Source organism: Leucopleurus acutus, assembly GCF_964270905.1.
Source record: "Leucopleurus acutus genome assembly, chromosome: 10".
In the NCBI taxonomy this organism is placed as follows: Eukaryota; Metazoa; Chordata; class Mammalia; order Artiodactyla; family Delphinidae; genus Leucopleurus; species Leucopleurus acutus.
Genome location: NC_139153.1, coordinates 7,983,640 through 7,998,432, shown reverse-complemented (window position 1 = coordinate 7,998,432; position 14,793 = coordinate 7,983,640). Strand labels below are relative to the sequence as shown.

Here is a 14,793-nt window from a genome sequence, read left to right as displayed (position 1 = left end):
AATATACTTCTAATCTAGGAAAATTTTTAAATTTTTATATATATGAAAGGAGAAATATGTATCTCCAGTGTTTTTTGCTTTTATTTCTTGACTCTGCTTCAACCTCTGCTGCCCTAGTTCAAGCCTCATAACTCTTTCTGTTTACTTCATTAACTCCAAATAGTTTCCCAGTGTCTATTCTTATCCTAACCATTGCTACCAGGAGAATCTTTCTCAAGCACAGCTCTGATTACTGTCCGAAAACTTTTCCTCAAAGACTTGGGGTAAATGTCACTCCTTCCACCAAGCCTTGGGGGTATAATTTAACCTAATGATTAAGAATGTAGATGGGAACCAGGTGACCTAGTCTTTCTCTCTTTATACATCAAATTCTTTATCTGTAAAGTGGGGATAATAATAGTACTGGGTTTATAGAGTTACTCAAATTACATCTGATAATTCACATAAAGCACGTAGAATAGTGCCTGGTGTGTAATAAGCACTTAAAAGCATATTTTTTTTTTTTACTAACATAGCAGTATGATCACCTCTGTTGAGGTTCTTAAACTTACACGTTTTATATATGTTTTCTTTTTCTTACACATTTGTAAACTCATTTAAAATAGAATACATGATAACCATTTTCCCCCACTTACCTGGTTCAGTGGTTTCCATATTGTAGGTATTTAGTAAATGAATAGCTTTGAACTGTAAACGAATAAAAATAGATTTTTCCTTTGAGAAAGTGAGACAGGTGCATTGGCCTGAGTGGTCAGTAAAATTTATAGTATATTAACTTCCTTTCAAAGTGGAACTAAGAAGTGTACAGTAGAAAGTAGGATATTCCAATCAGAAAAAGAGTACCACCCTACTTTTTGAAAATGATTGGGAGAAGTTTCTGTAGAAATGATTTCACACTTTGAAGCACTATAAAACTAAGGACTCAACAAGGATCAAGTAATCATGTGTAACTCTTTCCTACTAAAACAATATTACATAAAGAGCTGGTAAAGAATGGCAAAAATACATAAAAGCTTGAAACTGAGCTGGTGACGTGGCAATTCAGTAGAGGGTGATTTTAGCAAAGAGACACAGATTAGAGATGTTCAGAAATTCAGTGTGAAAAAACTAAATTTATATTTTCCACTACAAGAGATTAAATTAGCTCCAGGGATTAGTTATCAGAAGGGTCAAATTCATCTGGTGATTTTCTGGGAGGTAGAGAATTTTGAGAATTACTTTAAGTGTGACAATTAAAAAGTCTTTGGGCTTTTGGTTTGATTGCAGGAGATAACAATGGGATGAGGCAAAAGTGGAGTTACCAGCCATTGTGGGCTAGAGATTAATAATGGCTTCACTATGAAGCAGCCCTTGAGGATGTAATTTCAGACCTCTCATCCAAGCTTTGTATTTCACAGACTTGTTGAGCCCATTAAAGAAATGGAAATCTCGCTATCTGATGGAGCAGAATGTTACCAAGTTACTGCGGCCTCTTTCTCCAGTCACACCACCCCCTCCCAATCCAGGCTCAAAGAGCCCCCAGCTGACCACACCTGGCCCATCTCACCCAGAAGAGGAGTGTCGAAATGGATACAGCCTCATGTTCTCACCAGTCACGTCTCTTACTACTGCTAGTCGCTGCAATACTCCTCTGCAATTTGAGGTGATTTGGGTTTGGTTGTTGGGAGTGCTGAATATGAAAATCATTATTTGCACCTCCTCATTTCAAATACATCACTCCAAATGTTTCTTTACCATGTTCTTCGCCCATCTTAGCAAGAGAATGGGAAACCTCAGGGTCATTGTGACCTATTACCTGGTAGCCTCTCATCTTGGCAGTCCGCATACTTCCCAAAATAGGAGTAGTGCTCCCACAGGTGACACTCATCTTATCTTTTGCATGCAATTCATCAACCTCCATTACTTTAGGTGGTAAGCGTGCTAGATCTTTATCTTTACTGTATACCTTGGTTAAAATAGGCCTCTAGCTGCTTAGTAACCATTAATGACACCTGCCTGAGAGCTCAGGTTATACTGATTGGTTGTGCCTCCATTTCTAGGCCTTTAAATAAGTGAAGTGTCTGTTATTTTGCATTCTCGTGTGCCTAAGTAAACAGATTTAGAAAGCACTGAGGTATGGTTTATGGCAATTTAGGGGTTTTATTCATTCCCAGATTACTTTTCCTTCTCCTCATGTGTTAGGAATGAGAAGTAGAAAGAGCCTAGCAACATGCATTTATAAGAACCAGATTTATTACACTCGCTCTCTGGTCAGCTGTTTCAAAAAGTTACTTCTGAATTGCTTTAGTATTCAAGTTTGAGTGACGGCAGCTTTACTGAATAGAATCCGTGTGCGTGCGTTAAAAAAAAAAACTCATCTATCGCATGTTGCTTTGATTTATAATTAAATTAAACAGACACTATCTATTCCTTCTCAGAAAAATTTGTTCTGATGACTAAACACTCAGCTCTGACCCTACCTTGCACTTTTCCAGATGTGTTCTTTGATAAAGGTGAATGTTCTAATCAGTGCCATCCTACCTATTCAGTTTTTATGAGAGCATGGAGATTAAAAGACCTGAACCTTTAAATGACTAACTCAGAAAGAGGAAACTTAGCAACCTTGAAAGTAAGAGACAGCTGTATTCTGTACCTAAACTCGACCATATTAACTTACTTTCAGAGCAAACCTTTTTGAGAAGGCGAACAGAACCTTCTGGTTACATTTGATTTCTAGGGAAGTTACCCTTTACCAAATTCCCTGTGGCGTTCTTTTTAGTCAGATAGCAAAACAGCTGATATGGGCCTTACTAACTTTACTTGGATCTAATTGCAGTTGATTTTTCATTTAGCAGCCAAAGTTTGATGGTAAAATTTCGTGAGAGGACGTTCTCACTGGGAGGCAGTAGATTCTAGGAGTAGAATTTCATACTTTATTATAATTAATGTTTTATTATAATTAAAGGTGAAATTAGAAGGTGGGTTGCCATCTAGAACAGCCGGGTTTAGCACTCAGTGTATTTCCTACCCCTTGCAGCGTTTTGGATAACTGAAATTCTATGCAAATGTAAGGTGTTTTTATTTTCTATTTTTTTTAATAAGAGATCATTTTAGTGATGCGTAGTCTAAGCATAATGTTAGGATACCAGGAGGGAAAGAAAACATAATACATTAAGTAGCCGATCCTTTCAAAAAGTTCAGTGCATGTTTTCACTGTTTTAGTCTCATGATTTAACTAAGAAAATTTGGCCTTTTTCATCAATTCAAAAAACAGATTTCATCATCCCAACCATCTTTATCACCATTCTAATTGCTATACTCTTTCCTATATTCTAGTATGGGGAGGTGGGGAGCCTTATTTCCATCCAAGACTATGACACAAGAGAAATAGCAGAAAGGTGTCACAAGTGAAGATCAGCTTGGTTGGGGGAAGAATATTTTTGAAAGAAGGAAAGTGAGAAATGCTAAGGGAATGAGTTGAAAAGACATGTAGTAGAAGAGAGGCAAGATCATGAGGAGAGGGAAGCATCAAAAAAAAAAGTGAAAGCAACATTGGGAGGCCAAGTTTAATGAACCCCTCCTTTCCAGCAGAATAACGCTTCCTTTGTTTTCCTGCCTGGAGAGCCATACCCCACTATCCATCTCACACATGCTACCACCCCACCAAATAAAGTGAACACCAGTACCCCTGCTCTGCTAAAACAGCCTCATTTCCTGCCCCAGGATGGGCCAGCCACCCAGGCCACAGCTGTCCAGAGCCTGTGATATTAGAGGCCCTCCCCTACCTTGCCCCTGAATCCTTGTCACAGCAACCACTGTCATTCTCTGCTTTTTACCCTTCATACCTTCCCATCTGAACTTACTGCCCAGTTCCTGTTTCATACGGGAGTGCTGCCTCATGCAAAAGCCGCCCTAATGGTAGCCCTGTTTAGGACCAGAGACTGGAAGTGTACACATCTGCCGTTTTTTTTTATTTTCTTTTCTTTTTTCCCTCTATTCCTCAAAGTACAGTGGATTTTAATATCAGAAGAACTTTAGTGGTGGTGGTCAGATCCAGTTGGATTATGTTAAGAACCATCTAGCCTATGAGCTAGAGAATCCATCAATCATAACTTCTGCAACTGTCATTCAAGAGGAACTGGCCATCTTCCTAGCCCTGTCAGCCCCCAACATGCTAAGCAGTTTCCCTGGGTAATGGTGGCAGGCTTGAGTCACACAGGAGAATTGAGGAAATGTGACATTCAGAATAGGGTGTGGGGTGAAGAGAAAAGGTGCCCCTAAGCATGAGGAATGAGTGGTAGGGTGCCCCTCAATAACAAGTACTGTAGGAAATCTCTTCTAACATAGAAAGACATATACTGTAATAGTGTAAAATTTTACCAATTTAACTCTTGGTATCTGCTTGAGATGTTTACTTACAGCATGATACATAACCAGTTTATCCTTAAATGCTTTCAAAGACGCCAGGAAGCATTTTAACAAGTCATTCTGTCCATCGAGATGAATTCTGCATTTGAACATTTCCCTTGTGCCTTCTTACCCTTCTCCCTGCCCCACCCCCCAAAATTTGTGGCTAACCATCTATGCTTGCTTTTTTTTTGCTTTATTTTTTGTTTGTTTTGTTTTGCTTCTTTGAGTAGATGAATAACAAGATGCTTTTCCTCCTCTAGAACATATCCTCCCCTGAGAGTTCCCCTGCGAATAGGCCCGAGTCCCTGTCACCCGAGGTAGTTATCACACCATCTCAATCACACTTGGAGGCTGAGAGTGAGTGTGCATGAGTGTGCTCCTGCCTGTGTGGGGAGGGCTGGGGGATCTGAGTGAATGGGGTGATGGGCTGGAGGGTGGCCGATTGGTCACTGTAAGTTGAATGAATCTTCCCATGTGTGCCTGTGGTTACTCAGAACTCTCAATGTAGATGGAGGAAAATGAAGTAGTTGTGTGTGTGTGTGTGTGTGTGTGTGTGTGTGTGTGGTGGGTTTGTTTTTGTTGTTTTGGGGGGGTGGGGGGGAAGGGTATGGCTGAAGAGTTTTCTTAAAGAATAGAATCTAGAAATAAAGTTTAAAGGAGCTGAAGATGCGGTGGGAACCTTGTTAAAGAAAGTCTAACAGTGTGTTTGTTAAATAAGGAAGGTTATATCAACAGTTGGTAGGAGCTGTTTTTTGATCTTTATTATCTTGGGCTGATAAAGGAGCAGCTTATATTGGAAAAGTTAGGCAGCGATTTATGCCTTATTCCCGGGTTAATCTGACAGCTGTTTAACTGGATGTTTTGAGCTTTGGTTGATAGATTAAGCAGCTTCTTTAGAAAGAGTCATGCCTCTCAGCTTAAGTCAGCCCATGGCTTCTGTGACTCAGGGCTCCATTCTGCAGTGCTTGGGAAATGGTTGCTGTACAAATGGTATCTCTTAGAATATCAAATCCTACTGCTATGGAGATGTTAAATTCAGATTTTAGTGCTAGAGTTTCTTAACTGTTAAAAGATTTGGACGAACGTAGTAATGATTAACTCCATGAATCCACATGGAGCCTTTTTCCTCTTAAAGAGAAAGTGATAGTCTCTCATAACCTTTCAGAAATTAACCCACACCCTTCCAGTAAAAAGTTAGTGCTAAAATCAGTGACAGGTGACCAAATTCTGAATCAGTAGGATTTTATAGATCAATGTGAAACTGAAGAAGATTGTATTCTAGTGTACTAGAGGTCTTCTGGGTGTTTTTTACTCTATTTTGTAAGGAATGTAAAGCTCTCCCTCAGTTGCTAAAGATTCTAAGATAGCATAATTTGGAGGCTGACATGGTGTGTCACCTGGGTTTCTGGTACTATTCTTTCTAGAGAGTTAGCTGTAGCTGACACAGTGGCAGAAAATCTTGATGTTAGGAGGTAATGATGACCAAGTAGATGGGTTTATTTTTGGTACGTTTCAGCATTTCAGATGCTCTGCAGTGATGAGCATTAGTGGTCTTGTGGTATGTTAACATACGTTAGAGGATGCAAAAAGAAGAATTGAGTGGCCAGAAAGTTTTACGAGAAATACATACTTAATAGTGAAAGTGAGTGAAGAACTGGTTGGTTGATGTCGTTAACTAATACCATTCTTCTTTCCTGAACCAGTAACTTAAATACTTGACTTTTCGTCTACTTTCTACTTTCTTTCACCCTTTTCCCTCCTCCCACCTTCCATCAATATTAGTTTAGAAATGAATAACTCCAGAAGCCAGTTATCTTAAGACACTATTCTCACCTCTGTGGCTCCATGGGGCTCAGGTAAATCCCTAATTATACTGCCAGTCCCTGAATGTAGTGCAAGGTGACTCAGCAAACCTGATGAAAGGCTAAGCAGGCAAAATAGTCACATTTGGCCAGTTATCTAATTCTGACTTTCCCAGTATTCTCCTCCAGAAAGACTTTAAAACAATTTGGGGAAGGCCAGGATTCTTTGGTAATCTGGCGTGTATACACTGGTATTACATGGGACCTTTACAGATGTTAATGGCTTTCTCTCTTCTACTTTCGTCCCTCTTACCTATTCTTATTCACCTGTGCCCCCTCACTTCCCTTCTTTTCTGCCCTTTGACTTTTTCCTTTCTCCTCTACCCCATGTCTCCGTTGATTTTTATTCTTTCAGCTTTGTCACCGAAAAGACCTGGACTTGACAAAAGTAGGCTACCTTGACTCCAACACTAACAGCTGTGCTGACAGACCTTCCCTGATAAGCTCGGGTCATTCTGACCTGGCTCCTCATCCCTCTGTCGGACCCACCTCTGAGACTGGCTTTACAAGCAGGAGTGGAGATGGACATCAGACCCTTGTGAGAAACTCGGACCAGACATTTCGGACAGAGTTTAACTTGATGTATGCCTACTCCCCATTGAACGCTATGCCTCGAGCAGATGGATTGTATCGAGGGTCTCCCCTAGTAGGGGATAGGAAGCCTTTACATTTGGATGGGGGCTATTGTTCCCCTGCAGAAGGGTTTCCCAGCAGATATGAGCATGGTTTTATGAAAGACCTCTCTCGTGGATCCATGTCACCTGGTGGCGAAAGGGCTTGTGAGGGAGTCCCATCTGCCCCACAGAACCCACCACAGAGGAAAAAGGTAAGTGTTTCACATTTTATAGGCTCTTTTGAAGAACTTTAACTGAATAATTCAACAGATATTTACTGAGTTACCACTGTGTTTTCAGCACTGTTCTCAGTGTGAGGAAAATGAAGATAAGTAAGACGGTCTCTTGGCATGTCTAGTGAAAGACTGTTTTAATATAATTTGATGAGTGTTGTAAATGTTAAGCAAATTCAAATGCCTACCATGTATGTGCCATACACGTGGCTAGGCAATTCAAAGGATAAAGCAGTGAAAAAGAATAATGCTACTTACATGTTTTATATAGTACTTTTCATGTTCTAGGCACTGTTAAGCTCTTCTTATGCATTTAACCTCACAATAATCCTGTAAGATGGGTAATTTCCCATTTTGTAGATGATGAAACTAAGGCAAGTTGAGTAACTTGCCATGGTCACACAGCTAGTATATGGAAGAGCCAGGACACTACCCAGGTCTGATTCCAGATTGCATGCTCTTATTGCCACCATGCTATATTGCCTCCTAGGTTCCGCCCTAAGGGAGCTTATAGCAAGGCAGACTGAGCTTAGCAGATAATTGTACTAATGATGAGAAGGGAGTTGTTCAGATGTGATGAGAACAACTTAACAGGAAATCTGACCAAGTCGGATATGTGGAGGGTACTTGAGAACAAACAAGAGGTTCATAGCCAAGTTTGAGGGGTGGTAGAGTGCAAGGTGACAGGTCACTGATTTGTCTGATCTCAAAACAGGAAGTAGGAATCAATCAGCCAACAAATTGAGGGGGTGAAAATCTTACAGAAGAGAGAGCAGAACAAGTAACTGTGACACTCCATTGAGTGGGCAGCAGGGATGTGATGTGGTTGCAGTTGAATGTTGCTATGGTGGCAGGTGAATAGTGGGGATAGTCAGGAGGAGAATACAGAGGTGGGCAGGGCCAGGTCGCAGAGATCTGGTTTGGGGCTTGACTTGTAGGTGATGCCTGATCTATAAATTACAAAGCCAAACGTGTGCTTTTTTTATGTCAGTGGTTTTCAACTAAGGGCATTTGGAAATGCATAGGAGTATTTTGAGTTGTCACAGCAACTTCCATTTACTGGTCAGAGCTAGAGGTGTTTAATGTTGTGTGTGTGACAGTCTCACATAATTGCAAAATGTCTGTGGTACTCTTGTTCAAATGTAGCCTAGTGGCTTTTTGTCTTTGCATTACAGTGAAATACGTTAACAGAATTTATTATTAACCCCTTTCCATGACTGTCTATAGAAAATGCATACACAAAATTGTCTTAATTTGTGTTTTCATTATATTTTACATTTGAACAGATAAATGAGAGCCCTAAGTGGATAAAAGAAGGAGGAAACACTGGCAGATAATTTGTAACAAAATAGCATTGCGGGGAAAATTCCCTGGTGGTCCGGTGGTTAGGACACCGTGCTTTCACTACGGATCGAACCCTGGTTGGGGAACAAAGATCCCACATGCTGCGAGGCGCAGCCAATAAAAAAAAAAAGCACTGGGTCTGGAATACTGTTGCATCAACAGCACTGACTAGCAGGAACAAAAGTGGAAACAGTCTTTGGATTTCTGGTTTCATTTATTATGTGCAAAAGTGATTGAAATCATGGTTTCATTTATTATGTGCAAAAGTGATTGAAATCATGCCGTCTTTGAAATCATGACCTGTTATTTCAGAAATATTGTTGAGCACCTGCTATCAACCAAGTTCTGCACTGTATGTTAAAGATAAAAAGCCAAATAAACTTGGTCTTTGCCCTTGTAGAACATGACAGTTTACAAGCATACAAGACATTGTAATAGGTCGACAGGCAGTGTAAGCACAGTGTGCTGTAACAGCAGAGAGGAGGTGTACTAGGCAGGGCAGGGAGGAGGGGTTTGTTGTGGCAGTCAGGAAAGAATAAGGCAGAGGAATGGCAGATCGAGGAGAAGTTTCTAAGTACAGGCTTTCTAGAGCTGGCTTGCTAAAATATAAACAGGAAATCATTTCCTTTCTCCTTTTACACTAGTTTCTCTATGTGTAAAACAGTAACAGTAATAAATCCCTGGATATATCTTGAAAATTTGAGCACATTTAAAAACCCTGAAGCATTGGCTTTTTCTTTTTGTTTGTGTGTTTGTGTGTGTGTTTTGTTTTGTTTTGTTTTTAAACGACTAACTAGAGATTTCTGCGGAGTGAGGAAGAGCTATCAGAATCATCTAGGAGACTTTTTCAAACTACACAGACTCCCAGCTCTTCACCTTCCCTTTTCTGGGTGCTACCATTGTTCCAAATAGCTATGATAGCACACTTTTGTTGAAGGGAACTGTAATCTCACAGGTTTTTCTGAAGGCAGAATAAAGGTTGAGGTCTACTGGTGAATACCATTTTTCAAAAATGCCATCTCCTAGTGTATTCTCTTTTCCTTACCAGTTTCTGACTGATTTAAATAAGTAGCTGTGCTCAGGTCTCTCTCACATTGGAAAAAGTCACCTGTTGGTGCCTGCTTTGTTCGCATGGCTTGCTAGCAGTTTACTAGGATTCCATCTTCTTTTCCCATTGCTAGTGATCCACTAATGATGTCTAGCTAGGGTCCTATTTCTTTTTTCCTTCCTAGGTATCCCTGCTGGAGTACCGCAAACGGAAACAGGAAGCCAAGGAAAATTCTGCTGGTGGGGGAGGTGACTCTACACAGAGCAAAAGCAAGTCTGCAGGAGCTGGGCAAGGCAGCAGTAACTCACTTTCTGACACTGGTGCCCATGGTGTGCAGGGATCCTCAGCCCGAACCCCATCTTCCCCTCACAAAAAGTTCTCCCCATCTCATTCCTCTATGTCTCATTTGGAGGCCGTAAGCCCATCGGATTCCAGGGGCACTTCATCTCACTGCAGACCTCAAGAGAGTATCAGCAGTAGGTGGTAAGTTTATGTTTGATGCTTTAATGATTAAATTCAGGAGGGAAGTAAACATCTAGGCTCTTTACCTAAGATGTACGGAAACACTTATCTGAGAAAGCCAGCCAACAGTGCTATCTACCCTATTCAGCTGATTTCATAGTATCAGCCACAATCCACCAGCCCTACAGAAGCAAAGAATTGCCACCGAGCCTGCAAAACAACATGTTGGATGGCATATAGCTGTGGACACAGTGGAGTTATTTTTTTTGCTGGGCACTAACACTGCCTCTTCTATTTTCTCATTTCGTGTGAAAGGTAAGTCAGGATTTGAGCTCAGTTTCCCTTAAATTAACAACAGATATCTCAGTTCCACACGGCTAGAATATGCAGAGAGATGTGACACGTTCTGAAAGGATTTGTCTGGTTTAGGGGACAACGCAAATAAATAATACTAATGTCAAGTACTGAGTATCAAATGAGTGAAATAAAGAATGAGGCATTTTAGGGATCTTGAACTGAAGAAATGAGGTCTGAGAAAGGAGAGACATGGCTCAAGGGAGTAATGTTCATTCATCTGTGAAACAAACTGCTACCACATGCCAGTCACATGAGTTCACAGAAGAGAGAATTAGCATTTCAAGATGGAGGTTAAAAGAAGTAAACAGCTTCAAATCCCCCTTTTCCTTAATTGCTATTTTTCTTTAGAAGTGTTTATTCTTAAGTGCCTGACATAGTTTGAGGCAGAGAAAATACCTTGTTTTAAATTGGTCCTGAAGAAAATAATGTTTAAAAAGAGGGTGTTCTAAAAAAAAATAATAATAAAAAAAAAAGGGTGTTCTAAGAGAAAACGTTGTACAGTTTTTTGTCAGAGCTTTGTTTGTTCCAGACTCTTATCTCTAAAGTCCTGTGGCATAAACCTCCACACCCTATTGCCTTCACAGGATGGTTCCCACATCAGTAGAACGACTCCGAGAAGGAGGGAGCATCCCCAAGGTCCTCCGAAGCAGTGTGAGGGTGGCCCAAAAAGGAGAGCCTTCTCCCACGTGGGAGAGTAACATCACAGAAAAAGACTCAGGTGAGCCTATGGCCTTCTGCCAACCAGGTACAGGGACACGAGCCAGGCTCTACACAATGCACACCAAATGCTGGGCTGAGGTGAGTCCATTTCTTATGCAGTTGGGCTCCCCTGTATGCAGAGTTCCAGCTCAGTCTTGCTTTCACTCTTTTGGGCTACAGCATTCTTAAGATCTAGCATTGCTTGCTCTTTGTCTGCTCTTTTTTCCCAAAGGATACCTTTATGTAACTCATCTCTCCAAAGCCCTGGGAATCACCTTGATGAAGGATGAAGAGAAAAAAGGAGACAGAAATCAGATCAGGCATTTAAAACACCCCATAATTAACCGCTCCTTTTGCCCTTCTGGCATGCTGCACTCACCTGATTTGTCAGAAAGAGAGAGGCATGGGTTGGTGCTGGCATTGGTGACTTGAATGAACAATGGATCTCTCACACTTATTCTAAGAAAGTAAGTTGATTTTGTATTACCTTCCAGACCCTGCAGATGGTGAAGGCCCAGAGACACTGAGCTCAGCACTCTCTAAAGGAGCAGCCGTTTACAGCCCTTCCAGATACAGCTACCAGGTGAGACAAGAAAGTGCTCATCTCTGGGCATAAGAATGTGTTCTGGGTTCCAAATGTTTTGTGATCCTGGCCATCCTTTGCAGTTGAGATGCCGTCTTTGCATATAGTTTCAGCAGCTTTGGAAATAAGTCATCATCTGCTCACCTTCAGGTAATAAATCATGCCAGAAAAATTAAGTGACCAAAGACAGCCATTTTACTGTCCTTGGTATCCTAAAAAGAACAAATGTTTAAGAAGATGAAGAAAAAGTAGGATATTTTAAATATTCACAAGCCTAAATGGCTTAAATAGGGACTTTTTCACCTCCTTATGTTTTCCTCCCAACTCTTTCTAGCTCCTGCAGTGTGATAGTCCACGGACAGAATCACAAAGCCTCCTTCAACAGAGTTCCTCCCCCTTTAGAGGACATCCCACCCAGTCTCCGGGATACAGTTATCGAACTACTGCACTGAGACCTGGGAACCCCCCTTCTCATGGTTCTTCAGAATCCTCCCTCTCTTCCACGTCCTATTCCAGCCCTGCCCACCCTGTGTCCACAGACTCGTTGGCCCCATTTACGGGGACACCAGGGTATTATAGCAGCCAGCCACATTCTGGAAACAGCACCGGCAGCAGTCTTCCAAGGAGGAGCTGCCCTTCTAGTGCTGCTAGCCCTACCCCGCAGGGCCCCTCAGACTCGCCGACCTCAGACTCGGTTTCCCAGTCCAGCACAGGAACTCTGAGTTCCACCTCCTTTCCTCAGAACTCTAGGTCGTCATTGCCATCAGACTTCCGGACTATCAGTCTGCCCAGTGCTGGGCAGTCAGCTGCCTACCAGGCCTCCAGGGTATCTGCGGTTTCCAATTCACAGCACTACCCACATCGAGGGAGTGGGGGTGTGCACCAGTACCGGCTCCAGCCACTGCAGGGGTCAGGGGTCAAGACTCAGACAGGACTTTCCTAGGGCTTCTGGATTTGGGCAAACAGAACTTGAATGAGCCCATAGCTGCTTCCTTCCAGCTGCCTCTGGAACCTAGGCCGAGCATATTGCTGGGGGAGGGGGTACAAGGTGCCAGAGGATTGGGTCTGGTCAACAAGAAACAAGACTTGTGGTCGTGACTGGCTCTGGCCTTGGAGAAAGATGTAAATCTTGTCTGAAGCAGAGACTATAAAGAAGTTTCTCCCTGCTGTTAAGGGTACATTGTTGACAAGCAAATGGTGTTTCGGTTAGTAATGGTTCTAAGTGCAATGAGTTGTGTTGAAGCCTCCGTCTCCCATCCTTGCCTGTATCCTGTAGTCACTTGTGCAGTGAGGACATCTTTTTAAATCAAAAAAAAAAAGTTTTCAAAGGAAAAAATGGTGAGAAGAGCCAATCTCAAAGCCCCAAGCCATCTGAGTAGTGTTAGGGTTTTATGCACTTAAGAAAAAAGGTAGGTATATAAGACAACCATTCCAAAAGCAGTTATCTGGCCAAGATGTGTCCACCCAAGAATATTCCTTACCTTTGTCTTAGAAACACCAAGAAAGAGGCGGGGATAGTGAAGCTTGGAGTGTGCTTTGACTGAGGGGTGCCTGGATCTCTGAGGAAGAGCTCATGGTCAACTCTTGATTATTCAGGAGCAGACTGTCCTAGTAGATTGTCTGAGCCCCCAGCTGGTACCATCCCACTCCCCTTCCCCAAGCTATTTCACAGCTCAGTAATCTATGAAGTAAGTAGGCAAAGAAAAGAGATATAACTGAGATGGGCCAATTGCATTGCTACTTATCAGCTTTTGGCAATAAATTTGATTAGGAAGGGTCCCAGGTGGTTAGGGAATTCTTTGAATTTTATTTTTTCTACTCCCAATTAATCAGGAGTTGATGATCCCCTGAGTAGGACTGCCTCCATGATTGGGGAGCATGCACTCGTGACTGCAGGGTAAGAGTGGAAAGATACATTTGTGGAATGGCACCGACAGGGCTGTGATTGTGTGTGGCATGTCCCACGTTTCTTTGGGAGATGCTTATTTGAGAGTGGCCCAGGTGAGAGTGTTACAAAGCCACCCACATACCTAATAACACTGTTCTGGATGAGAGATGAGAGCAGACTGGCTTCTCCCCATCAGTGCATTGTGCCTGTTGTACACCCCTGCAGGAGCCCTGGAGCCAGCCAGGTGGGGTACACAATCTTTTTAAATTCCATACGGTTGCCAGCTTATTTCTTTCACTTGTTTACTGTAATATCCGGCGTGTTTTTATTTATCTAATTTTGTATTCAGTTATAACCATGGTAGGGGTAGCAGATATCTGACAGGTGTAATCCCTGGTGCTGCAGTGGACCTTACTTCTTTCTTTTGGACAAGATAATACTGTGAGTCTCCCTCCTTCCTTCCCTCCAGTTTGTTTTCTCCTTTTTTCCCTCAGCCTCTTACATCCCCTTTCTTTCTACCCTCTCCTACAACTATCATATGCACAGTCTTCTCTCTTTGTGTGTGACTGTTACAAAATTTCACTTTTTCAAAATTGAAATCAGGTGTTTGCTCAAATGAGGGGAGATTTTTTTTTAATGCTGAGACTTCAGCAGAATACTTTTCTTTTTGTTTCCCCCACAAACCCATCAGTCTGGGAGAGCGTTGGGAGTGGAAATCATGTTGCCTGGGATGCTGGTTTCTTTGTATATTATATAAAACGTATGTAAATGTCTCTCCATTTGGGCTGGGGTTTGCATTCTCCCCTTGGCTTTTGACTGAGGGGAGAGGCCAGCGGGCAGGCGGCCCTCACCCTGCCTGGCACGTGCAGAGACCCCAGCCACTCTGTGTGGGCAGGGTGCTGTCAAGACCAGACCTCTGGGGGGGGGTGGGGGCGGGGGGGTGGGGGGGACTCTTGGAAGGGAAGAAGTATCACTTCTTTCTCAAGTGGAGTGTTTACACCTTGCTGTAACATTTGAACTTTCACAAGAGATGTAATAATTTTGATAATAAAATTCTTAACCATAATAATCATAAGTTGAGAACTTCTTTGTCCAGTTCTGTGACCTTGGCTTGCCTGGTTTTCCTAACGCTGTCCTTACTTGAAGAGAGCAAAGATGGACCCACATTCAGGAGACTGTGCTCTTGCTGTTGTTTTGTCCATAATGGGGTCAGGAATACAGACTGATCTTCCTTCACCATTTTATGATTAAGATCAGGCTATAATCCTTTACTAAACAGCTACTGAGTGCTAGGCTATATGTAAGGTGCTGGGA

General features: G+C 42.1%; 1 protein-coding gene across 14 annotated transcripts in view; it reads left to right on the top strand.

Annotated features, from left to right (window-relative positions):
- SETD5 (SET domain containing 5) overlaps positions 1 to 14,385 on the top strand; it is an 82,470-nt gene extending 68,085 nt beyond the window's left edge. For 10 of the 14 annotated variants that reach the window (XM_082847205.1, XM_082847207.1, XM_082847206.1 and 7 more), the window contains 7 exons: positions 1,398 to 1,642; positions 4,650 to 4,706; positions 6,607 to 7,077; positions 9,675 to 9,973; positions 10,894 to 11,027; positions 11,503 to 11,591; positions 11,926 to 14,385. In XM_082847205.1, the coding sequence (XP_082703331.1) occupies positions 1,398 to 1,642; positions 4,650 to 4,706; positions 6,607 to 7,077; positions 9,675 to 9,973; positions 10,894 to 11,027; positions 11,503 to 11,591; positions 11,926 to 12,534 (1,904 nt within the window). In that variant the 3' untranslated portion in view covers positions 12,535 to 14,385. The remainder of the gene's footprint in view (positions 1 to 1,397; positions 1,643 to 4,649; positions 4,707 to 6,606; positions 7,078 to 9,674; positions 9,974 to 10,893; positions 11,028 to 11,502; positions 11,592 to 11,925) is intronic. The other 4 variants (XM_082847198.1, XM_082847210.1, XM_082847209.1 and 1 more) reach the window with 1 other exon arrangement.
- Positions 14,386 to 14,793: the final 408 nt, after the last annotated feature.